This window comes from Ambystoma mexicanum, chromosome 4q (genome assembly GCF_040938575.1).
Source record: "Ambystoma mexicanum isolate Mex_15411 chromosome 4q, UKY_AmexF1_1, whole genome shotgun sequence".
NCBI lineage: Eukaryota > Metazoa > Chordata > Amphibia > Caudata > Ambystomatidae > Ambystoma > Ambystoma mexicanum.
The window spans coordinates 444,791,148-444,813,584 of record NC_090928.1 but is presented as its reverse complement, the minus strand read 5'-3'; the positions used below and the strand labels follow the sequence as shown (position 1 = coordinate 444,813,584).

At 45.3% G+C, this 22,437-nt stretch overlaps 1 protein-coding gene across 1 annotated transcript in view; it reads left to right on the top strand.

Moving 5' to 3' along the window:
• LOC138467255 (uncharacterized) overlaps positions 1–22,437 on the top strand; it is a 1,232,016-nt gene that overhangs the window by 1,133,879 nt on the left and 75,700 nt on the right. Inside the window, exon 32 of the mRNA XM_069607273.1 lies at positions 11,478–11,606. Within this exon, the coding sequence (XP_069463374.1) occupies positions 11,478–11,606 (129 nt within the window). The remainder of the gene's footprint in view (positions 1–11,477; positions 11,607–22,437) is intronic.

The following is a 22,437-nucleotide window of genomic DNA, read 5'->3' as shown; positions in this document are numbered from 1 at the left end:
GGTGTTGGTCTCTTTAGGAGAGACGAACACTATAACATCACCCTCGGACGAAATGTCCTTACAACAATATCAACATTCTTCAACCAGGCGTGCTGGTTTCTTCACAGCTCGTTGGGGCCGGCTACTCGTGCCCTCTCTTGGATCTTCGTCAGGCCTCTCTGTTCTCTTTGTTCCTGGACGAGGGGAGAATCTTGGTTGCGTCCATAGTGTGTCTCGAAGATCTATTGAAATGGGTTCAGGATCTGGAGGCTGAAGTGTCTCATTTTCCGTGGTTGCTGTAAGCTTGAATTTTGAGCTGTTCCGTGTTATTTCTCATTCTTCATTTTCAGCAGTCACCATTGTTCCTTTGATCGCCGTGACTTGTAATGGCTGCGGGGCGAATCTTGAGTCAGTCTTCTTGACTGTTGGCTGTTGTACCAGCACCTCATCTCCTACTTGAAAGTCCTTTAGGCGCGCTCCTCGCCTTTCATCTGTTTGGATGTGGGCTTGTTCCTTCCTCTCTGCGTCTCTCCTTAGGATTTCTGGATCTGTTTCTGGTTTGTTTATCGGGTGTTGTATGATCCGTGTGCGAACTTGGTATTTTACTATGAGGTCGGCCGGTCTTGTTTGTGGCCTCATGGGGCGTGTTTCGGTAATCTCGAAGCATCCTGCATAGGGCTTGGTGTGGGTCGACATTTTCTAGTCTGGCTCTTTGCAATGTCTTTTTGATCGATGACATGAACCTCTCGGCCATTCCCTTGGCCTGTGGCCATAGAGGTCTTATTTTCTGGTGCTTGAACCCTTAGTGCTTGAATATTGTGAAATCGTGGCCGCAGAAGGGCTGGCCATTATGTGACTTGATGACATCCAGTATGCCCCATTCACTCACGACTTCATCGAAGATCGCTGCGACTTGTGTGAAGGCTGTGAATGATGATCTTTTTACTATTTGGAACCTTGAAAGTTCATCAATGAATAAGAGTAGGTATTCACCCGATTTAAGGGGACCATAAAAGTCCACCGCCACTTTTTCCCGAGGATGTTCTGGTATCTGTGTCGGCTGTAGGGGTATTGGTGTTTCGGCTCTGGCTGTGCATTGGCACGCCACGCAATTCCTTACCCAGCGGTCGACTAGGGCGTCAAGGAAAGGGAACCACACATGGCAGCGTAGTTGACGTTTGGTGTTGTCTGCTCCCCGGTGTCCTTCATGGGCGTCTTGATTATTTCTGACCGCAGGGCCGCTGGGATTACTATTCTGCACCCTCTGAGGAGTATGGTTCTGTTGTTTACGGCCAGTTCGGTGTGGACTTTTGCAAACCTTTCTAGTTCGTCTCGGTTTGCCCCGGATGCGTTGACAGTGACCTCCTGTAGTCTTTCCACTTGTTGTGTTCAGTGAGTTCAATTGCCAGGGCCATGGATGGGTCCGCTGCTGACGGTCAAACCTGTGACTCAATGACGTCCTCCCAGAAGATAATGCCCCCATTCCTCAAAGGCTGCCTTGATGGCCAAAAGTTCTCTATCGGAGATTGTATAATTCCTTTTTGGTGAAGAAAACCTCTTCGGAAAGAATGCCACAGGATGGAGCTGTCCCGTTACCGGATGGCGTAGAGATAGCACCACACCCATAGCATCTGCTTCCACGAAGAAAGGTTGGTCACATCAGGATGTAAAAGAATTGGTCCTGTAATAAACTTCTTCAGAAATTGAAACGCTCCTTCTGCCTCATCACTCCAAACAAACTTGAATCCTTTTTTTCAGAAATTTAGTAATTGGGGTGACAACTTGTGAGAAATTCTGGATGAACCAGAGATAAAAATTTGCAAACCCTATGAAACTCTGTACATCTTTCATGGAAGCCGGTTAAGGCCAATCTTTCACTGCTTTAACTTTACTTGCATCCATCGCAAGACCCTCAGGAGACAGCACGAAACCCAAAAATTCCACACGGTCCGTGTGAAATTGGCTCTTTTCAAGCTTAGCATACAGGTGGTTCTCTCGCAACTTAATCAGCCGACACGTCTCAGACAACAACGGACCTAAGGGCCCAAAAGGAGCCACTGTATACACAGGACCAAGAGTATAAAACAAGAACCCCATACCGGGCGCCAGACCGATCAAACATAGCCCTGAGAAAGACCTTTGGGTCGAAACACGTGTCGGCTGACCACATGGGACATTAAGAATCCCACCCTCATCATGTTTGAGTATAACCCGAGTAAATAAACAAACCTGCTACAAAGCAGCACCTTTAAAAAACACAAACCTGTGTGGAAAATACATTTTTTCATATATTCTCTAGGACAAGGTATCCAGGTCATTTCAACTTTGTACCAAACAAACGAGGTGTGGGCTACACCTCAGCCACAACCTGTGACCTCGCCGCAACAACAGAAACTAAGGAATCTCATTATCAGAGCTCAGCAAGGTTGGTTCCATTCTAGAGCCCACCAAAACCCCCCATGTGGTATATATATATATATATACTACTACAAAGACATCCAAGTATTCCCGGAGCACTTGATTGATGACAAATTGGAAAGCAGCCGGGCGTTACAAAGACCAAACGTCATCACTTGATACTCAAAGAGTCCATAGCGTGTTCTAAATGCGGTGTTCCACTCGTCAACCTCTCGTACTCGAACCAGATGATAAGCTCCTCTAAGATCCAACTTTGAAAATATCTTGGCTCCCTGAATCTGATCCAACATTACTGGTATTAAAGGTAAAGAATAGTGATTCTTGATTGTAATCTTATTTAATGCTCTGTAGTTGATGCAAGTCCTTGGAGTCTTATCTTTCTCGGGTACGAAAATAAAGGTGAAGCCGCTGGTGACTGCGAATGTCGAATAAAGCCCTTAGCCAGATTCTCCTCTAGATATTCTTCCAAATGCTCATTCTGCTTCTCAGTGAGAGCATACATTCTACCACATGGAATTGGTGCTCCATCTTCAAGGTCTATCTTACAGTCGAATGGGCGATGACACTTTCATACTCCTTTCCGTCTATATCCCCCAACTCCATTACCATATCAGTTGCAACAGGGGTAGCCCAGAAAAACAGCTGATTCCCTGTAATGTCTTGAATCCCAATGTTATATTCAAAAGCAGTCAACCAATCCAAAATATCAAGCTTAACCTCATGCATACTTACTGCATCTTTGGGCATGCAAGGCCTCTTGGGACTGGAAGACCTAAAAGACGGTGGGAGAGAATTAGTTTCAAGAGACAACTTTTTCATTTCAAGTGCATGATTCAACTCAATTTCTCTGAGTTTAAGTTCTTGATGTTTGCTTTCAGTTTGGGCTTGGATTCTTTTAAATTCTAACTCAAGTCTCATTCTTTCCAAAGAGAAAAATTCAGGAATTAGTGTTGGACCTGATGTGGTCCCTGTGGTCAAAGGTTGAGGCCTATGAGCAGGTAGAGGTAAAACAGGGCCTATATTTTGAGACTCTTCTGCCTCATCAAACTCATCCATAACATTTGAGCTGGGCTCTGAAACATTATCATCCTCATCAATATTTTCCACATTTGCTGCAGGGGTAGTTGTTTCAGATCCACTCCTTAGACTTTGATATTCCAACAACTTTTCTATCTATTCAACCTTTTTGCCTTTTACAGTGAGGATCCTAGCTTCACACACATCTCTCAATCGATCAACTGTTAAAGTGACTAGGGTCTCCTGTCTGCAGTGGAGTAACTTTTCGGAAAATGTTGGGGGGGACATGACATCTGAAGAAAAGGTGCCCCAGCCAAATGAATGGGGACAAAATGGTGTGCAATGAAAGTTGGGGGGGCAAACACCCCTGCCCCCCCTACAATTACGCCCATGCCTGTCTGTAGCTTTTCATATCAGGCATGATAAAACAGTTGCTTCTCTAATGTTGCTTAGCCTTGTGAGGGATATTTGAACAAAGGTAAGAGTAGCACTCTAAATGAAACAAGTATACTTTATCCTCACCACTGTACACCATTGTCAGGCAGAATCACATGCAGTACCCTTGGGGAACACTAGATACAATTAAGACTACAAATGTCAGTACAATTTCACCTTTGGTACAAGCCTGTACTACACAGTAATGTGGTAGCAGTGGCTGAGCAGCCAGACTTATCTCAGGAGTAAAGTGAGCAGTAGAACAAGTTACACAAAGGACCAACAAACACAGTGGGCCTCATTACACGGTAGGCGGTAAGGGATTACCGGCACCGGTAAGGGCACCGGTGCCGGTAATCCCTTACCGCCCTACTACGAGGTCCCTTAGCGGGTCCCTCCCCTACCGCCTGGTTTTACCAGGCGTTATGGAAGGGACCCGCTAAGGGACTTCAGAGCTAATAACGGTACCGAAATTGCGGTACCGTTATTAGCTCCTTCCCCATTCCCATTGAGCCCTATGGGGGCTCAAATGGGAATGGGGAATGGTTCCCGGAATGGGGACTTACCGGGTCCTCTAGGGTCGGAATGACCCGGTAAGTCCCTATTCCGGGAACACGGACCCGGAATGTGGTAAGGGGGTAGCCATGGCGCTAGTAGCGCCATGGCTACGGCCTACCGTGTAATGAGGCCCAGTGATTCAAACAAACATTTACTCAAGGTTTCTTGGTAAAAGAATATACATTTATTTACACAGTCATTTGGAAAACATTACTATCAAGAGCAACTCAATTTCATATACTAATACACTACAAATATACAACCAATAAGTTACTGAACACGTTCAGCTCCCCTGAAGTGGGAGAAAAATGGCACTTCAGTTACTTTTAAAAGGGGTAAAAAGACAAGGTTATAAGAAATGAAGCACAAATACTTTCATAGGCAGGGTAAAGGGTTTCGGTTAACTACAACCATCAATTCATAGGCCTGGGCCAAAATCAATGGTTCAGAGTCTTTGTAGGATAGCAAAGTTCTGGTAGTAAATGGTTACGTCTTTGCCACAGATCTTAGAAGTATTTGGTCAGACAAAAAGTTAGATGTTGGTTTAGGGAAGGACAAGCCTTCGAAGTTGGGAAAGTTTCACAAACTTTCGCCGTGGCCGAAAAGATTTCCTGACTGCGTTTCCACAGTACCTTTAAAGTGAAGAAGAGCTGAGGCAGTTGTTCCTGGCAGTTTGAGCAGATCTCACTGTTCCTGAGCTTCAGTTGTGGGGACAAGAAGGAGGACGTCGAGAGGTTCCTGCTCTGCCAAGGGAAGAGGCCACAAGCTTGGCAAAACGTCGGTTTAAGGTGTGAGTGCCTTAAAGACCAAAAACTGGTGTCCTTCCCACTGGCTATCCGGTTTTCGGCAGCACTCTGTAGACAATTTGACCAGGAGGGAATGGTGTCCAGGCGGCTTGCGTGTTGGTTGTTCCCACCAAACTCAAGGGAAGAAGTTAACCTTGAAGGGCTTCTCTGTCGACTGAGTTTTCAGGCAATTCGGACCTGCAGTGCTTCACCGGTCATCCAGGAGTTGCAGCAGTCGTCTTCCTTCAGCTCGTCTTTGGTTCTTTCGTTCCAGTGGTCGACTCTGCTTTCCAAGTCCCAGAGACCTGCTTTTAAACAGTTTTCCACCATTCATTCCAGCCTGGCTGTCACTCAAACCACAGGGTGGCTGTTCTTGCCGGACAGCCTGCCGGCCAATCACGCCAAAGTGCATTCAGGTCTCCTAGGAGACTACGCACAGGGAGTTTCAGGCACCTCCCTCACATCCTGTCCACCCCAGACACTCGGGCGCCAAAGGAGGGCTTCAGCACTGAAGCCCACCAAAGGCCAATGAACAAAGGAACCAAACCTGATTTGGCGTGCAGAGTTAAACACAAGAAGGACCTTTCCAAGAAGAAACAGCAAAAAAGTTGACCAGAGTCTGTTTTTACAGATAGATCTTGGGCGCCATTTTGAAAAATATGGCTGACCCGATTTTTAGCTACCGTTGTTCGCGGTTGGGAAAAATCATGGTAGTTTGATCTAAACCACTGGCACCAGCCATTTCAAGTAGGAAAGGGTAACATTTGACTATTACATGAGTGTTTTGACTCATGGGATGCTAGGCAACCCCTCCAGCACTCTAAAGGAAGATAGTGTGTGCAGTGTCTGTAAATTTAAAGAGACTAGTAAAGCCAATTTAACTTTACATGCTCTGGGAGACAGTAGTCAGTCCCAGAGAAGGTATTTAAACCTTGGGAAGTCTGAAAGACATCCCTGTGCCACTGCACTGAAGGTGCTGTGTGACACACAGAAAAAGATGATGCCTATGGAGTTGTTTAAAAACGCCATAACCAAAGAACACAAAAGTAAAACACACATCAAAATACATGGAAGAGTAGGAAAATAAGGCTCACACTCTTCCCAGGTAGAAAAATAAAATCCTAGAAATCCAGCAAAGTTGCTGGGGGTCTCAGAAGGTAAGGGAAATTAGTACATTCTTGAGAATTCTCCCTAACACCAAAGGTGGCCTAACCTGACCTTCCTGCACAGGACCCTTAACCTCCTTAATTACCTGATCTGCTCTTGAATGCTCACTCCTACCCCAAACCCTAGTCTCAGAAAAATGTCTTTGCCTTTCTGACCTCCTCTCACTCAGCCTCACATCTAATTGCATTACCAGGGAAATCAAATCTTCACAAGAGGTTGGCCTCTCTACAATGGTTGACAAGGCATCCTTTAACTCCTCACGCAGCCCCCTATAGAAAATTGAAGGTCTCTTATCTTCTGGCGAACCACTCTCTAGAACCAACCCCCTGAACTGTGTGATATAAGCCACCAACTCACGATTCCCTTGGCGCAACTCCAGTAACTCCCCATCTACACCAAACGTTCTTTGGTCAAACATTTTTCCAAATTCTGTCTTAAACTCCAACCAACTATGTAGCTCAACTGCTCCCCTCTCAACCAAGGGTACCTATCAAGCTACTGCTTCCTCCGTTAAAAAAGAAATTAAAAATGCTACATTGGAAATTCCTGTGCGGAACAACTCTGGTCTGCACATGAAGTGCAATTCGCACTGCATAAGAAAGGATTTAAATTTCCGGAAATCCCCACCAAATCTTTCTGGAGGTGCCAATGGGGTTGTACCTATGGATAAACCCGGGAACGTGTCGTCTCCTGTCCTTTTCCGCCAAACCCTTAGACTCCTCAAAGCCTCCTCCTTCAGGATACAAAACTGGTGGTTCCCTTTCAATGTCCAACCGCAACCCTGAGGATCATGCTGAATCTCCTTTGTTTACCCTACTACTTAGTTCCTCCATCTTTACTCATAAGGACAAAGTTTCTTCCCTTGTCTTTTTCAATTCTTCCCTCACTTCCTTCAAAATCTCTCCTAAAGTGACCAAACTCAACCCTGGCTCCGGGTCCATCTTCAATCGTGCAGGATTAATTAAGTGCGCCTTTTATTCTGTCAGATCTGCTGAAGAATCCTGCGGGAGTGACGATAGCCCACAAGACCCCCTAAACCTGCCGGCCCAACAATCCAGTATAATAAAACTATTAGACTGGCAAACCCAGGGGGAAAGGGGAAATGGAAAAATAACAAACACAGAATCTTCTACTGCCCTTGTCTTCTGCCTTCTCAAGATATGGCCTGGTCAGTAGAGGACCTAAAAGAGGGAATTGTAATATGTGTTATTACTTCCTGTCTTCCCCTCCTTAGGTCATACTAGCTCCGCCTCCAACTCTCTTCCCTTACCTGCAGCCTAAGCTTTATTGCCTTTAGGCTCTTGCCAAAATCGTAGACTGACTGTGACAATGCTGCGAGAGTCTTACATCAAATACGTCTTTCCTTTTCTGCTCTGCTCAACACTGTAAACTTCCTGATCATCCACTAGTATTTTCTTCTGCTCTCGCTCTCTTGTTTAACCTTCAATTGGATTGCCAATGGTTAATTATATCAATACTGAAAAATCCCTGACATGTCTTCACCATTATTATCTGTGCTACTATCCCAGAAAGTCATTACAGGACTGCGCGCAATGTCTTTTTCTCAAAGTCCACTTATTCTGGGGCCCTAATGGAGAATTCACTTGCTTCTGCTTTAAATCCGATTCCTGGATTCGTTTTTAAACTCTGTCAGATCAATTTCGCACTCCTCAGAGATTGCGACGGCAGCACTGATGGCAACGTTTTTTTCTGCAAAATGGCCGCGACGCATGCGTCACGTCGCAGGGTTCTTTTCTCGAACTCGCGCTCTGACGGTTAAGCTTCACCACGCGCCTGCTCCCAAACGAACTCCTCAGTTTCGCTGCCCGAAGCAACTGTTAGTAACGTACAATGTTATTTACAATTTCTGTTAAGCGACCACACTAATCCGCTTGCCTAGTTAATGTTACACGCGCTAATCACTGTGGCTGATATTCACACTCACTGCTCCCTCCACTGAGTATAGCGCTTTCTAAATGCAATTACTATCACTGTTGACTTAATAACAGTTCAGAAAACTCTCAATTAAAGGGTTGTTTGGCACACTTAATTTGATCTGGTTTTCTGCTGTCTCTGCAGATCTTCTTCCTCTTCCAACTCTAGTATCTTCAGATGACCTCTGCTGCTGACTTCTTCATTTACCTAAACTCAGATTGGGCTTTCAAGTTATCACCAAAGTAAATGTCATAGACTTTCTGGGAAACTTTAAACTCTTTATTTATTGCAGCTAAAAAGGCAATGACCTGCTCTAATGAAAAATAAAATGAAAGACAGTTTAGAACCTCAATGAGGGTTCCAAGTAACAACACGAAGTCAGACCCAATCACTGCTGTAATGTTGATACACCATCTTGGCCTGGAGAAACAAAGGCTTCCTGAATGAGAAATTAAGGATTATAAACCCTTCAACCCAATTCAGCCACCCAAAGCCAAGCTCTCTCCCTGAACCAACCTAATACTTAAACCGTCCTCCCCTTCCACATCTCTAGAACAAGTGCCTAAAACGCCAGCAGTTACCTGAACCCCTTAAAGTGTGATGAACCTGTTATGCATAGTGTGGAACCCTGACAAAATTTGCCGTGGTTAATTTGGCCGCAAAGCCAATTTTGTTGCAGCCAAAACTGCCCTAATTAAAAGACCCCACCCACCCCCACACACCCCTAGCCCCTACTTACCTTTCTGCCGTCCCTGCATGTTCTGACCCTGCAGTGTCAATCCATCCCTCCTACGCGGCTCAGATCCGACACCGCAGGGACCACTTTTCTTTATTTTTTTCTTTTTCTTTTTCTTTTTTTGGTCCCCCAACTCCAGACCTCCGGAAGCAGGCGACACCCCTCTATCCCCAAAGGCAATCACTACCAAACATGTGGAGTGGTAGTGATTACCCAAATGACCCACAACATTTGCAAGCAATGACACACTATGGGCCTCATTACGAGTCAGGCGTTAAGGGTTTTACGGCACCGTAAACGGCGCCGACCCTTAACGCCTGATTACAAGGTCCCTTTGCGGGATGGTGATTTTAATGCCTGCTTTTTGCAGGCGTTAAAAACCATGCCGCAAAGGGACCTTGGTGCTAAGTACGGTGCCGCAATTTGCGGCACCGTACTTAGCGCCTTCCCCATTCCCATTATGCCCTATGGGGGGCAAAAATGGGAATGGGGAAGGGCCATGGCGGAAGGGGGAATTACCACTCCGCCAACCTCGGAATGGGGTGGTAATTCCCCATTCCGCCATGGCGGAGTCGGAGAGTTACCGGCATGGACCATGGTGCTATTAGCACCATGGTCCATCCGCCAGGGTCGTAATGAGGCCCTATATCATGTTCATTATCTCCGCCTCAACATCTAGGCCATCACCTCACCCCTTGTGCCACCTGACTCACTAGACGCTGCCCGCCCCTCTCCTTCCTGCCACCCGGTACAGCTGTACCCCTTCTCTGTAGCCTATCCCCCGCTGTATATCTGTTCTGTCGTTACCACTGAAAAGCACTCCATTATGCATCTGTAATGTTGTACACCTCTGTAAAGCGCTCCATTATATATTTGTATTGGTGCATACCTCTGTAAAGCACTCTGTTCTTTCTCGAAGCTAGGTCCGCACTCAATAAATACAATAATAATAATTATTATTATTATGCTCTCCCTACAATATAAACCATTATTTCCCCATAAATCACTTTGATATTGTTGCACACACAATATATGCTGGCATTCACACTTTAAATAACGTTGATCATGCAGAATCCATGCCCCATCAATAGATACATCATAATTGTTCATGCGTACACATACTGCATTACATGTAAACATGCATGCATACATAACATGTTTCCATTAGTTTCCCTCTTTTTCTCCTTACTTTAGCTCTGAAGCCAGGTTGGTAACAGCACTATGGAAGGAAAAAGTTTGGCGTGTAGGAAGGATCTCAAGTTGGTTTCTTAGCATCTGTCACCTGTCCAGTATGGTGCTCACTCCTTTGCTTTTTTGGGGGGGCTTTTTTCCTCCATCATCGACAAAGACCAAGCAAAGTGCATGTCCATCAAGAGGCCACACCAGACTTGGAGGAGGAGCCCAAGGAGGGTGACAGCCCCCCTTCTTAAGCCATAAGGCACACAGGAGGTCTACCAGTGTATGCCGTATGGATTAAGCTACCTTATAAAATGTCCCCCCTTTTCCTTCCCTGAGTATATTGCTCACTACAGTGAAGAGGCATGGGTGAAGTTGACAACGGCTTTACGACAGCAACCCAAATACATAAAGCGCACTATGCTGTGTTCGCAGTGACTGGTGTTTACACTCTGAATGACAGTTTGCGTGTCTTTTAGCGCTGCAATATTTTCCACCATTAAACCAGGGCATGACATTTGCACTAGCCGCTGACTAGTGATATTTGACTCTTGGCAAGCAAGAAATGGTGTGCTGTGTGTATGTTTGGAATTGAGGTGGCGAGTGACTTCTTTATGGCTGTTTAGTAGCTTAAATCTTGAATGTTGGCTCGTGGGTAAACCGTCTACAACGTATATACCCGCTCATTGTGTATGACTCATAATTTGAAACATGTGACTTTTAAACCTGGACATGTAATTTTCAATGTCATTTTTAAGATCTGTAACTTTACAAAATGTTTAACGTTTTGAGCTTTTTAGATGTGTTCCTGCGTATTATGAACTCCCACCTTTTAGGGCGCACAATTGTTCCCTTAGACATGAAGCGCAGCTATCGTGTTTTAAGCAGGGATATCCACGTTCTGTCATTTTACCACTTCACTATGACATCCTCTACAGAGGGCCATTGTGAAATATGCCCATCATACATTAGTGTCGGGCGTGTCCTAAATGGTTCGCTGACCAGCAAGCCATGGGTTCCCACACACGGCCAGGTCACCTGTATGAATTTGTTGACAAAGTGAAGGAATGATGTCCTCTGCATGTGTTCCTCTTGCAGTATCCTTTGTGTATTGGGCCTATGGCGTGCACTTCCTTTTGGCGCGCTCTTGCTACCAGCTGTAATGAATCGCTGTGTTGGTAGCCAGGGAAGATGGAGTTAAGAAAGCCAATAATATTAAAAATCAAAACTCTCGATCTAATAGCTTACACATTTTTCATTTTGTTTTTCAGGGAACTTCAAGCTGGATGAAAAGACCGGGCAACTAAGAACTGCGGCCAATTTGAAATATAAGGAAGCACCGAGTCATCTAATCGTTGTTCGATTAAATAAAAGTCCCAGTCGCTATCCTCAGTCCTCAGGTTCACACTTACCTTACACTTCTTTTCATAGTCCTAATTTGAGTTTCACATCACCTTTTAGATATAATTAGGAATAGCATTCCTGTGGTTACATGACATGTTTAACATGAGCAATCTGGTGAGCATACATATGAAAGGCAGAAGTTGACTATCAAGTGACGTCCCTGTTTGTTTCCACTGTTCTCTTTATGCACACGGGACCAACCTGTTGTTAGTGGGGTGGGAGCCAGAGAACTCACGAGTAGGAGCTGAATCAGAGCTGAGCCAGAAGGTTCTGGTTTGGCAAACAGAAGCATAGCTGATTTCCTGACATACCATACCTTGCCCCCACATTTTGGAAGATACAGCACAGAATGAGCAAATGATTTTCACCGGGTTCACACATTATAGTTAAGAGGTGAAGACGGGATTTGAGCACATTTTACACTTACATGGTATCAGCTCTAGTTGATGGAATATCAGTTAACGATTGGCATTAAAAGGATAACATGATAGTCTATTTAATAGAGATGGCTTAAAAAGTCTACAAATCACATTATAAACCAACTTGATAATTATATAAATCCTTTTAGAAACGTGCTAATCGAAAATAGTATGATTTTATCTTTGTTTTCCCAATCCCTGAGTGAAGTACCAGAATGCAAAGTAATTTCATCATAAATTGATTTCCTGTGGGTTTTACAACTGTGCTGTCAGACCATAAAGACACACACTAGCATAAAAAAACGTGTGTGTGTACAAAGGTCACAGGCTTGCCAACATGGTTGGGCACAGACATGTAGGGGTTTAGTTTGTGATTGGCTTTATTTTCCTTGGAAGAAAGCACAGACTTGGTAGTTAAATGAAGCTCGGAGGGGTCTTTCATGTACAAATACGGGTATTCAGATCTTCTCATCCTGTTTCCTCACTTATTAAGAAAGCCTATCACAGAAAATGATCTATTTCTCACACACCTATGTGTCGGCTGCCATTCACCTAAAGTGCTTCCCATTTAAACGAACCACTGACTATAAAGAAATGCTTACAAAGGATTTGGTCTCCTCCAAAACATTACAATCTTTGATATTTTCACGTATTTCATACATGGAGGTGGGCGGTGGAGTCTTCCCGTCCTTTCCGGCATAAAAGAACCTTGGATCTTCCCAATCATTGAATTTTCATGTTGGTGGAGTTGCTCAAATTCTACCTCTTTTTTAAAACAGGAATAATCCACAGTGACTTGACTTGAATAGATTTAGAGTGCAAGGTCAGACAAAAACCTTTGTGATGCTATTAAGAAGGGTCTTTGAAGACAGGTTTAAACACCTACTGTGGCTTTTTCACTTTAATTATTTCTACAAATATTCATGAAAAATGAAGACATTTGGGACAAAATAGAACATTAGAGCACATATGCAAATAAAAAATGATCATTTACATTGCAACAGTTACCACTGTAGTAGTGTCGCCAAGGCGTTTCTGAGTTGTGCATTGCACTTACGCCTGTGATCACCAGACCCGGGTGTGTGGAAGCAAACAGAAAACATGAGGAGGCAAAGGGAGTGAGAGGGATAAAAGGAGGAGTAGGTTGCATAGAGGGAGGCAAATCAGGCAGAACAGGAAGATGGGGTGAAGGCCTGTGCCTGCTTGAACATGTGGCACCTCAAAGTCAGTGGATTTAGGGAGAGGTCTGGTGAAGCAGTAAGGTCAACAGTGTTGAGCCCATACTGAGTTGGTGTTTGGGTGGGTTAAGTACACATGGGGTGTATAAGAAAGCGTGATGGGCTTGAAATGTGCTCAAGCAGTCCTTTTGAGTATGGAAGATGTCGCTTTATGGACTTGTGTACCTTTCCCAACACAAAACCTACTGGTTTATGCTGTCTATCACAGCTGAGTCAAGGGTTGACTCTATGGGTAGGAGCGTGGGTGTGAGAAGAGAAGTTGGAAAAGAGACCACTGTGGAAAGACAAGTCAAATCACTGGTGTTGCCTAGCTGCTTGGCGACGGCCTAGTGATATACAAGCCCTGCATGTGAATTGTCCTAGCAAGGGGGAGACGTCACTCCAAATAGTAAGGTAGTAAAATTGGTAGTGCAGCTGCAATAGCATGCCCATGAGCGTTCTACCACAAGGTGGGAGCCAAGGTCGTTTCACCATCCGGCTTGGGAATCGAGCATGAGAGGTGGACGCCCACTACCTACACATTACAACTGGCAGGAATGATCAAGACAAGTGATCAAGAGAAAAGGTGAACCTTGGTGATCGAGGTTGGAGAATAAACAGACAGTTTATTTGCACTTTGAACCTCACTAAATATTGGGCTTACCTTTACTTGCATTATATGTATATGTGCCTAGATTGATCTTCTGACATATGACATAGCATTAACGGCAAAACGGTGGAACAACCTTAATGGCAGGAATTACAATGTTCTATTGCCTGGTTCCGGAGATAGATATCTGGTGGGGTAAGCAAGGGGGGGGGGTAGGTACCGCCCCAAACTATTGGATGATAGGCCTGGGGGTGAAATGGGGATGATCCACTGACCACCTTCAATGGGCATGGGACAGCCACATTGCCACCATGGGCATGTCTACCCCTTTAAAGAAATCAAGGAAAAGCTGACCGGCAGAGCTGGCTGCCTCTGCATACTTGGCTCCACTCACACGGGTGCGCTTCTAAATCTACACTAAAGAAAGTGAGGCGACTGAGCGACCCAGGAATATCTGTGAGGTAGTCAGCCACTCTCACACAAGGACTCCACTGTCATTCAGTTTAGAATATAGGCAGAGAGAGGACTGCCTAAGAGGATGGATTACCAGCCCAAATACCACCTCAGTACTGCAAGCCCTCCGCAGACGTGGGGCCCATCAGCCAATCCCTACACCAGTGATCTAAAGAGAAAGAGGGGGTTATGAATACCAAGAGGGTGGACCAGGATCTCGAAGCTGAATTGCAGCAGTCACTAGAGACCAACTCAGTATTAGAGAACTATGAATCCCAAGATCCCTTTATCAAGCATGAACTATTAACTTCCCTTAACCCAGTGAAAGGTTGGACGGTAGGACCACGGTGTGGCAGACAGAGCGAGGACTGTATAAGTCCTACACCAGGGTTGTAAGCTATCCCCAGGGGCAGAGTCTGACAACCCATCCCATCACAGCTAAACCACATAAATGTGCTTTCACCAGAGAATGGCTGGGTCGTGGGCCCAGACCCCTAGAAATGCTCACAAGCTCAGTCTGGTAGCATGGGTGTTTGAAACAGGAGGTGGCAGGGGTTTGGAGATGCCTGACATAAGCAGTGGATGAAACAGGAGAAAGAGTCAGAGCTGGAGCCCAATCAGGAGAGAGACAAGGAGCAGAAGAAAGAGTCACAGTTAGAGTAAAAGTACAAGCACCACTCTGAAAGCAGAGCGTAGAGGAACAACCCAGGAGATCAGTGGCGGAAGCAAGCCCAGTTGACATCGAATGCAAGTGGGCTGAGAGTGGTGGGCAGAGAAAAATGATCAAGAGTGGAAAAGATTTATATTGCAGGTGAATGTGGAAGTAAGGGGACTCCAGAAAGAAGAGAAAGTTAATACCTAAAGGTGATAGCAGGAGTAGGTATTGGAATTGGAAGAACACGCTGTGGTAGCTGGAAGGGAACATCAGGCGGTCGGAGCAGAAGTGAACACCTCGAGGCAGTAAGAAAAAGTGGAAATCAGGAATTTGGTAGGTGAAATTAAACATTGGGAGGTGATAAGAAAAAGAGCACACCAGGAAGAGGAAGAAGGAGGTGAATATAGAAGGGTGGAAGGAGAGAACTGAAAGGAGAGTACCACATTTCAGGAGCTAGACCGTGAATATCAGGAGATAGAGGTGCAGGAGCTCAGCACTTGGCAGGAAGGGCTGGAACAGCTAAAAGGAGAGTTAGAGGACAGGACAGGGAGGAAGGTGACAAACTGTATTGAAAGAGGAGATCATAATCCAGAGGGGGAAAGGGAGCTTGAAAGGAGATAGGTTGGAAGTACATAAAAGCAAGGAGGGAGGTGGAAAAAAGGAGAACATCATGAAGGTACCAGGTGGAGAATACCAGGCTTAAGTGAGACAGAGGCAGATCTATTGACTGGTAGAGTAGGTTGGGGAGGGAGTGTGGCCCGAAGGGGCAAAGAATGAGTGTAACCTCAGATGAAAGGTGGAGAAGGAGGAATGCAAGAATAGTGAGACGAGACAAGGAAGCAAAGTGGAAAGGGTAAGGGAGAATAAGCTGAAGCGAATGTATTGGAATGCAGGTAAAAAGGGGAATGACAAATGAGGAGGTACACACAGCTTGTGGGTGTTGTTTAATTTCCTCCCTTCGACTGCCCATGGCCATGCTAATTCCAATGGCCACTCTCACCCAGCTCAATCAAGCAGTAACATCAACCTTTGGTTGACTGGCCAGTGTGCGTTCTAAGCAGTCTTACTGAGCAATGGCTTGATTGCAGCTGTTATTGAGCTGCATGTGTACTAAAATGCCTTAACTAAGTGTCCTTTCAGGACCCTTGATTTATATGAGTATACCTGTATAGCTTGTATAGAGTAATGCAAGTGTGTCTTGTTATGTGTGACTCTACATCCCAGCAGCAGACATGGCATGCATTGGACTTACATAGAGGCTTAACTCCCACGTATGTCTTTATGAGCAGGTATAACACACATGAATGAGATTTGTTAGACCCTACCAGCACTGCCCAACCGTGGGACGCCATTAAAGTCTAAGGCATTGCTAACTTCTCGTCCAGTACACGGTCACTGACTGGTTAGGGGTGAGACTGCATTATGGTGTAGGGACTATTCAGGTCAGCTAGGAGTGAGCCTCTGCGCAATATATGGTGCCATAAAATGCAGGCAGGAATGAGAGCCAATATAATGGTATGAGGGTTGTGGCGTGTGGATGTGGCCGCGGGGTAATGGGAAGTCTTGAACTTATACATGACTTGTCCCTTTAGAACATATTTTCATACACAAAAATAGCTATTCTAACCACGAAAATGCCGACAAACCCAATCCGAACCGAATGAATGCTGTTGGCACAGAATTATTCTTGGAAAAGCTAAGCAGTTTACTTGATTCAACCAGGAGCAAGAGGAGCAGTCTACCTAAAATGGACCCCAGCAGGGAACAGTATGTCCTGCAAAGTAATTAAATTAACTGCTAGCAGTCCCGAGGGTCTGTGGTTGGGCAGCCCTGTTTCCCTGTTGCCGTCTGACACAATATTACAAAATAACAATAGCCCACCCATGGGAAGCCAGGAGCCCAAACCCACCAAACGCACTTGGAGACAGTATTCATTCCGAGGTGCTGAGATGGGTTGTTTGTTGCTTGACTGGTTATCCACTCCAGCCGCAGAGTCCCCGGGGGTTGTTACTGGTGAGCATGTGGCTATCTGGGTGCCTCATGGCGACTTAGTGAGGTATCTTCCAGCATTATCGGTTGGACTCATGTTGTCCCTGGAGAAGAAAACTCTCCAGGGTTGGATAGAGGGCACATCTTATGTCCGTGTGGCCGTTGTCCTGCATTCCAGAGTGGATCCTGTAAGGTTAAGAGGAAAACCTGTACTGGGCCCACAAACCGTGGCAGTTGGCCAGAAAGTAGCAGCAGGGGGCCAAAGGCGTGAGGATTACCACACGAGATTCAGTCATGACGTTGGGGCACTCCAACATTTAGAATGCTCAACATAGAGCAAAGAGCTAAGTTGGGTGAGAGATATGAGGTCACATTAGTAGGCACAACAATATGGGAGCTGTAGAACATACATACGTGCTTATTAAGGTAGGTTCTGACATCACTTTCTGTTTCAAAGGGCCTCCATAATGTAAGACTTTTGTTCCTGTGAAAGCAAGGGACATTGAAGGCCCAATACAATATGTTCTGTAATATATTGAGGGTCATTACAAGGTGGGTGGTAAGGGATACCGGTGCCGGTAATCCCTTACCACCCTATTCCAAAGTCCCTTGGCGGGGACTGTAAGGAATGTGTGGTCTGACCACTAAGGGACCAGGGCGCTAATAACGGGATTGCAAGTCGCCCGTTATTAGCGCCCTCCCCATTCCCATTGAGCTCTATGGGGGCTCAAATGGGAATGGGGAATGGTTTGTTCAATGTGGACTTACCGGTCCCGCCAGGGTCAGACTACACCGGTAAGTCCCCATTGAACAACACCGGACACGGGCACGGTATGGGAGGCAGCCATGGAGCTAATAGCTCCATGGCTATCACCCATCTCGTAATGAAGCCCATTGTATTGTATTATATTTGGTTATTTATATAGCGCTCTTTCCCCACTTGTGTGGCCTCAAAGTGCTTTTTTCAGTTGGAACGCCCTCGCTGACCATAGTCAAAATGCTGGAAAATTCTAAAGAGTTTAGATTAGGAGATGCATGTGTGCATTTTTTCCGGTCTAGAACTTGGGTGGCTAGCTAAGCTCGACTAAGCAGCCCAAAGAGAGGCCAGGCACGTGGGTGGGCATTGTTGGTGGTTTGAGATAGATTGCTATTGTTGAGAGAGTCGATGTGAGGCCAGCTATACCGAATTTCTTTTCGTTGGTAGTCGCCGTATGCTAGTGGCGGAGGTGTTGAGGTAAGTCAGGTGTTTCAGTTTGGATGGCTATATGAGCTGCTAGACCGCAAAGCATAGCCATAGCTGCATGGTACGGTGCATGGATGATTGGTCGTGCCAGCATTCTGTGTCCACAGATGTGGTGTAAGGTATACGTACCATAGTCTTCTACGTTATATGTACCGTAGTCTTCGGAGTTGTTCGGCTGGAGCGATCTTTGTCCAGCGCGGTCTCGTTATTCATCGTCTCTCTATTGCAACGGTCTGTGCATGAGTGATTGGGTTTATTGCAGTGTGCCTCAGCGAGGGCTGCTGGCTTCCCTGGTCTATTTGTCTCATTATTCGTGGTCTCTCTTGTGCGAGGGTCTGAGGGGCGGTGAGTGCGGTGAGTTTGTTGCGGCATGCCACAGCGAAGGCTGCTGGATTCACTGGTGTATTTGTCAGGTAGGACTGTTGTTGTGCATGGGTTGACAGTGTATCAGGTGAGCCGCTGCGAAAGCTGCAGGCCACTGTGTTGTAATTGGTGTAAGGGGATGATGGGTTCGGCAGTGTAGTTTCGAGGAAAAGCCAGGATTTTAGTGCCTTTCTGAATTTCAGGTGGTTTTCAGTGTTGTGAATGTGTAGTGATAGGGATTTCCAGATGAATGGTGCTTGGACGGAGATGGAGGAACTGCCCAGGCTGGAGGAGTTGTGAGGTGCGATCACTAGGCGAACTGCTGTCAGAGAGCTGAGCTTTTTAGATTTCTAGAGGTTTGGTAGGGAACAATTTTGTCTCTGAGGAATTCTGGTCTGGTGTTGTGGACAGCGCGTTGGGTGTTGCACATGGCTATAAAGGTAGTGCGTCAACCAATCAGGAGCCAATGGAGGACTCTAAGAGTAGGGCTGATGTGTTCTCTGGCCGGTAGGTTAATGAGAAGGCGTGCTGCTGCATTTTGAGTTCTTTGGAGTTTCCTTAGTTGAAATGCCGGGGCGCCTAGGTAGAGGCAGTTTGCATATCTAGTCGGGACAGGATGATGGAGTTGATGGCTGCAAAATGGTTGGGATACGTGAGGTAAGGGAAAATACGCCTGAGAATCTGTAGATGGAAGAAGCAGTTTTAGGATACGCTATTGGTGTGTTGGGTGAGGGATAAGTCTGAGTCCAATGTGCATCGAAGGTTTTTTACCACGTTAGAGATTGCCAGTGCTTGTCCTAGTGGTTTGGGCCATAGGATTGATTGGGGGAGGAGGGCTGTTTTCCTGCAAACTAGGATTTCAGTTTTCCCAGGGTTGAGGATAAGGTGGTTGGTCGTCATCCAGTGGTCAATACCCGAGAGGCATAACGACAGGCCCGTACTGCCAGAGCGTTGGATTTTTGGGATTTTGAGGATGATCTGGGTGTCGTCTGCATAGTTGTAGCAGGTAAGATTGTACGAGTGGAGGATCGCGGGAAGGGGTTTTAGGTAGAAGTTGAAAATTAGAGGTGATACGGATGCTCCTTGTGAGACATCTTTACTTACTGGTCGTGATGTGGGTGTAAACTGGAGAGGTGCATGATTTGTGATCTATTTTAGATAAAGGAAGAGATCCATGAGAGAGCCGTGCTTCTGATTCCTAGTGTTTGTAACCTATATGGTAAAATGGTGTGATCGATGGTATCAAAGGCTGCGGAGAGGTCAAGCAGGACATTACCTCAATAAAAGAAAACTACTAAGAAAGACAAACCAATTATTTGTCTCCATTGCCGCTGGTACAGAAAGGGACACTGTCACTAAGTCAGCTATTTCTAAACTGATTGTTCAATGCATCGCACTGTTACTCTTGCCAAAAGAGAATTACCTTTTTATGCCTAGAGCTCATTCTACTCGAGGCACAGTAGCTACTATAGCCTTTATTACAAATGTTCCTCTTGCTTCTATTTGCAAAGCAGCTACTTGATCGCTCAACATTACTGCTTAGACACACTAAGACTGATTCTCAGGTGGAACAAGTGGTGCCAAGACATCTCTTTGCTACTGTTCCTTCACACATCCCCGCCACCATCTCCTGTTACTGCTCTCTAGTCTATGTAGAGCATGGGATTCCAAGCATATTCACAAGCATCCAAAGGCATGCATTACTCACTGCAATCGTATCACTGATGATTGTATCTGCTTAGATTCTCATGCACCCACCCTCCCTCCCCTCTTTGAGTAGAAGGAACAGACATCTTACACCTTTTTCTTCTGTGCTCACTCATGCACTCTGTAAGGCTCCCTCATGGCAGAACAAAAACAACCAGTGGGACCTCAACACGTGAAGGATTTTGGGTACACTACAAGTCACGTTAGGGATAGAGTTACGGTCACTCCCTGGTCGCATCCCTTTTTGAAAGAAAGATGGAATATGTACTAAATATTTGCAAACTAGTAAAAGAAAATTAGATACAATAAACATTTGAATAATCTGACATCATTAAGCTCACAATGTACTTGCTACCTGTTAGGGGACATACTCCTTTAGGCGGTTCAGTTCTGCTTAAAAAAGAGAATCATTTCACGTCTTGAGAGACAATCGAACCGAATCAGGATTTAATCTTTTGATTAAATATGTAAATGCTAATACATGTACAGGTCCTGCACTCATGTAAGCACGGATAGATATTCTTGGAAGGTTGCAAACTATTTCACTTGTGATCTAAACTAAAGGACTGTCTAGCGGCTTGCACAAAGAAAGAAATCCTGGATTTTCCAACGTTAATGCACGAAAGTAAAGGAAACAAATTAAAAAGTTCAGAATCTGGCAATGACTCGTATTTTTCACTGCTTTGCACATCCACTAGCGTGCAACTTGAAGCAAATATAATTGTGAACACCACCTGTCCCTCCCCCACCCCACTCCCACGCCACCCTCAACATGGATTTACCTGGCATGGTTTTGCAGAATGTCTAAGATTGAGGCGGACCTCCAGATGGGATGATTCACTTGAAGCAAAGGCAGGCAAGAGCGGTAACGAGTAATGTGGTTTCTCTGTGGGAAAGGGTGCCGATAATAGAGGCACAAGAACAGAAGGAGGTGGCACGCCACAGCAGACACGTTGCAGAATCATCTTGTTATATATATTGGCCAGATTAGCAACGCTCCAGGCCATTGCGTATTTGGTCTGGAGGCAGAATCTTAGAATTAGAGACAATGAAGAATACATTGAATGTGACAATATTGGGTCATATACATAGAAGATGTTTTCAGCCCTCGCAAGCCAAGAAGAAAGGTCATGTTGAGCTTGACAGAGTTCTTTGAGTCAAACCCCAACGGGAATAAAGCCAAATTGATGGGGGAATACATCCCTCACTGAAAAGCTACAGTATGAACAGATACGATACAGAGGGACAGTCTTGTTCAGATAGGCCTTTAAATTTGAAACCTCCATCAACGTTAAAAATAAAAACACTTGGAGAAAGCACTGAGTTCGATTGATCTGGCAGGGAATCTCGCTCAAGACCGGAAGAAGGGATTGACAAAACAAGTTGGATGAGCAATAGGGGGTTTGATTAGGAATGAGGTGGAGATTTCAATATTAAAATGTAGCTTGCTGACGCCTTGCTCAAGATCTATCTCCATGGGTGAAAGGGATGCAATGGGATTGATTTTCGATGCTTTCTTTCAAAGGCCAGTTATAAAGGATGTTGGTGTTTACATTCAATCCATAAATCTGCTACAGTCCACCAGAGAGGTGGTGTTGGCCGATCTGAGTTGACTAGACCTCTCATTTTGCTCAATATATGTAACTCAATCGGACAAACCTACAAGCAGTAAATACCCAACGCCCAGGTGCATGCGATTCTCGCAAACCTCTCTCTACTACAGAGGCAGTGACTGTGCATTATTTTGATGCATTTTTCTTCAGGGATTGTTTCATTTGGGACGCATAATTGACTTTAGGAAAAGAGTCTGCCTAAAAATCTCCTTCCTCTCGGAGTGATCTACTTGGGGGATCGCTATCTGGGACAGGGAATGAGGCTTACTTTTAATCGTGGCTAATTAACAATCTATTGCGGTTTATTGGTACTAAATGGTTTATCACAAGAAACAAGTGTGGTGTGCAGCTGAATGAGAGTTTTAGTTCAGAGGTCTTGCTTGAGGAGTTACAGTTAAGGGGTGGAATGCTGAGCAAAACTGATCACGCACCAATGTGTTGGAAAAGGTATTCATTGTTTATTTACACCAGTTGTACTCAACACGTTGACTCATACTTAGAGTTAAAGTTACGCCTGACATGCTCAGATCTGATGACACAATTATATTGAGCATGTAT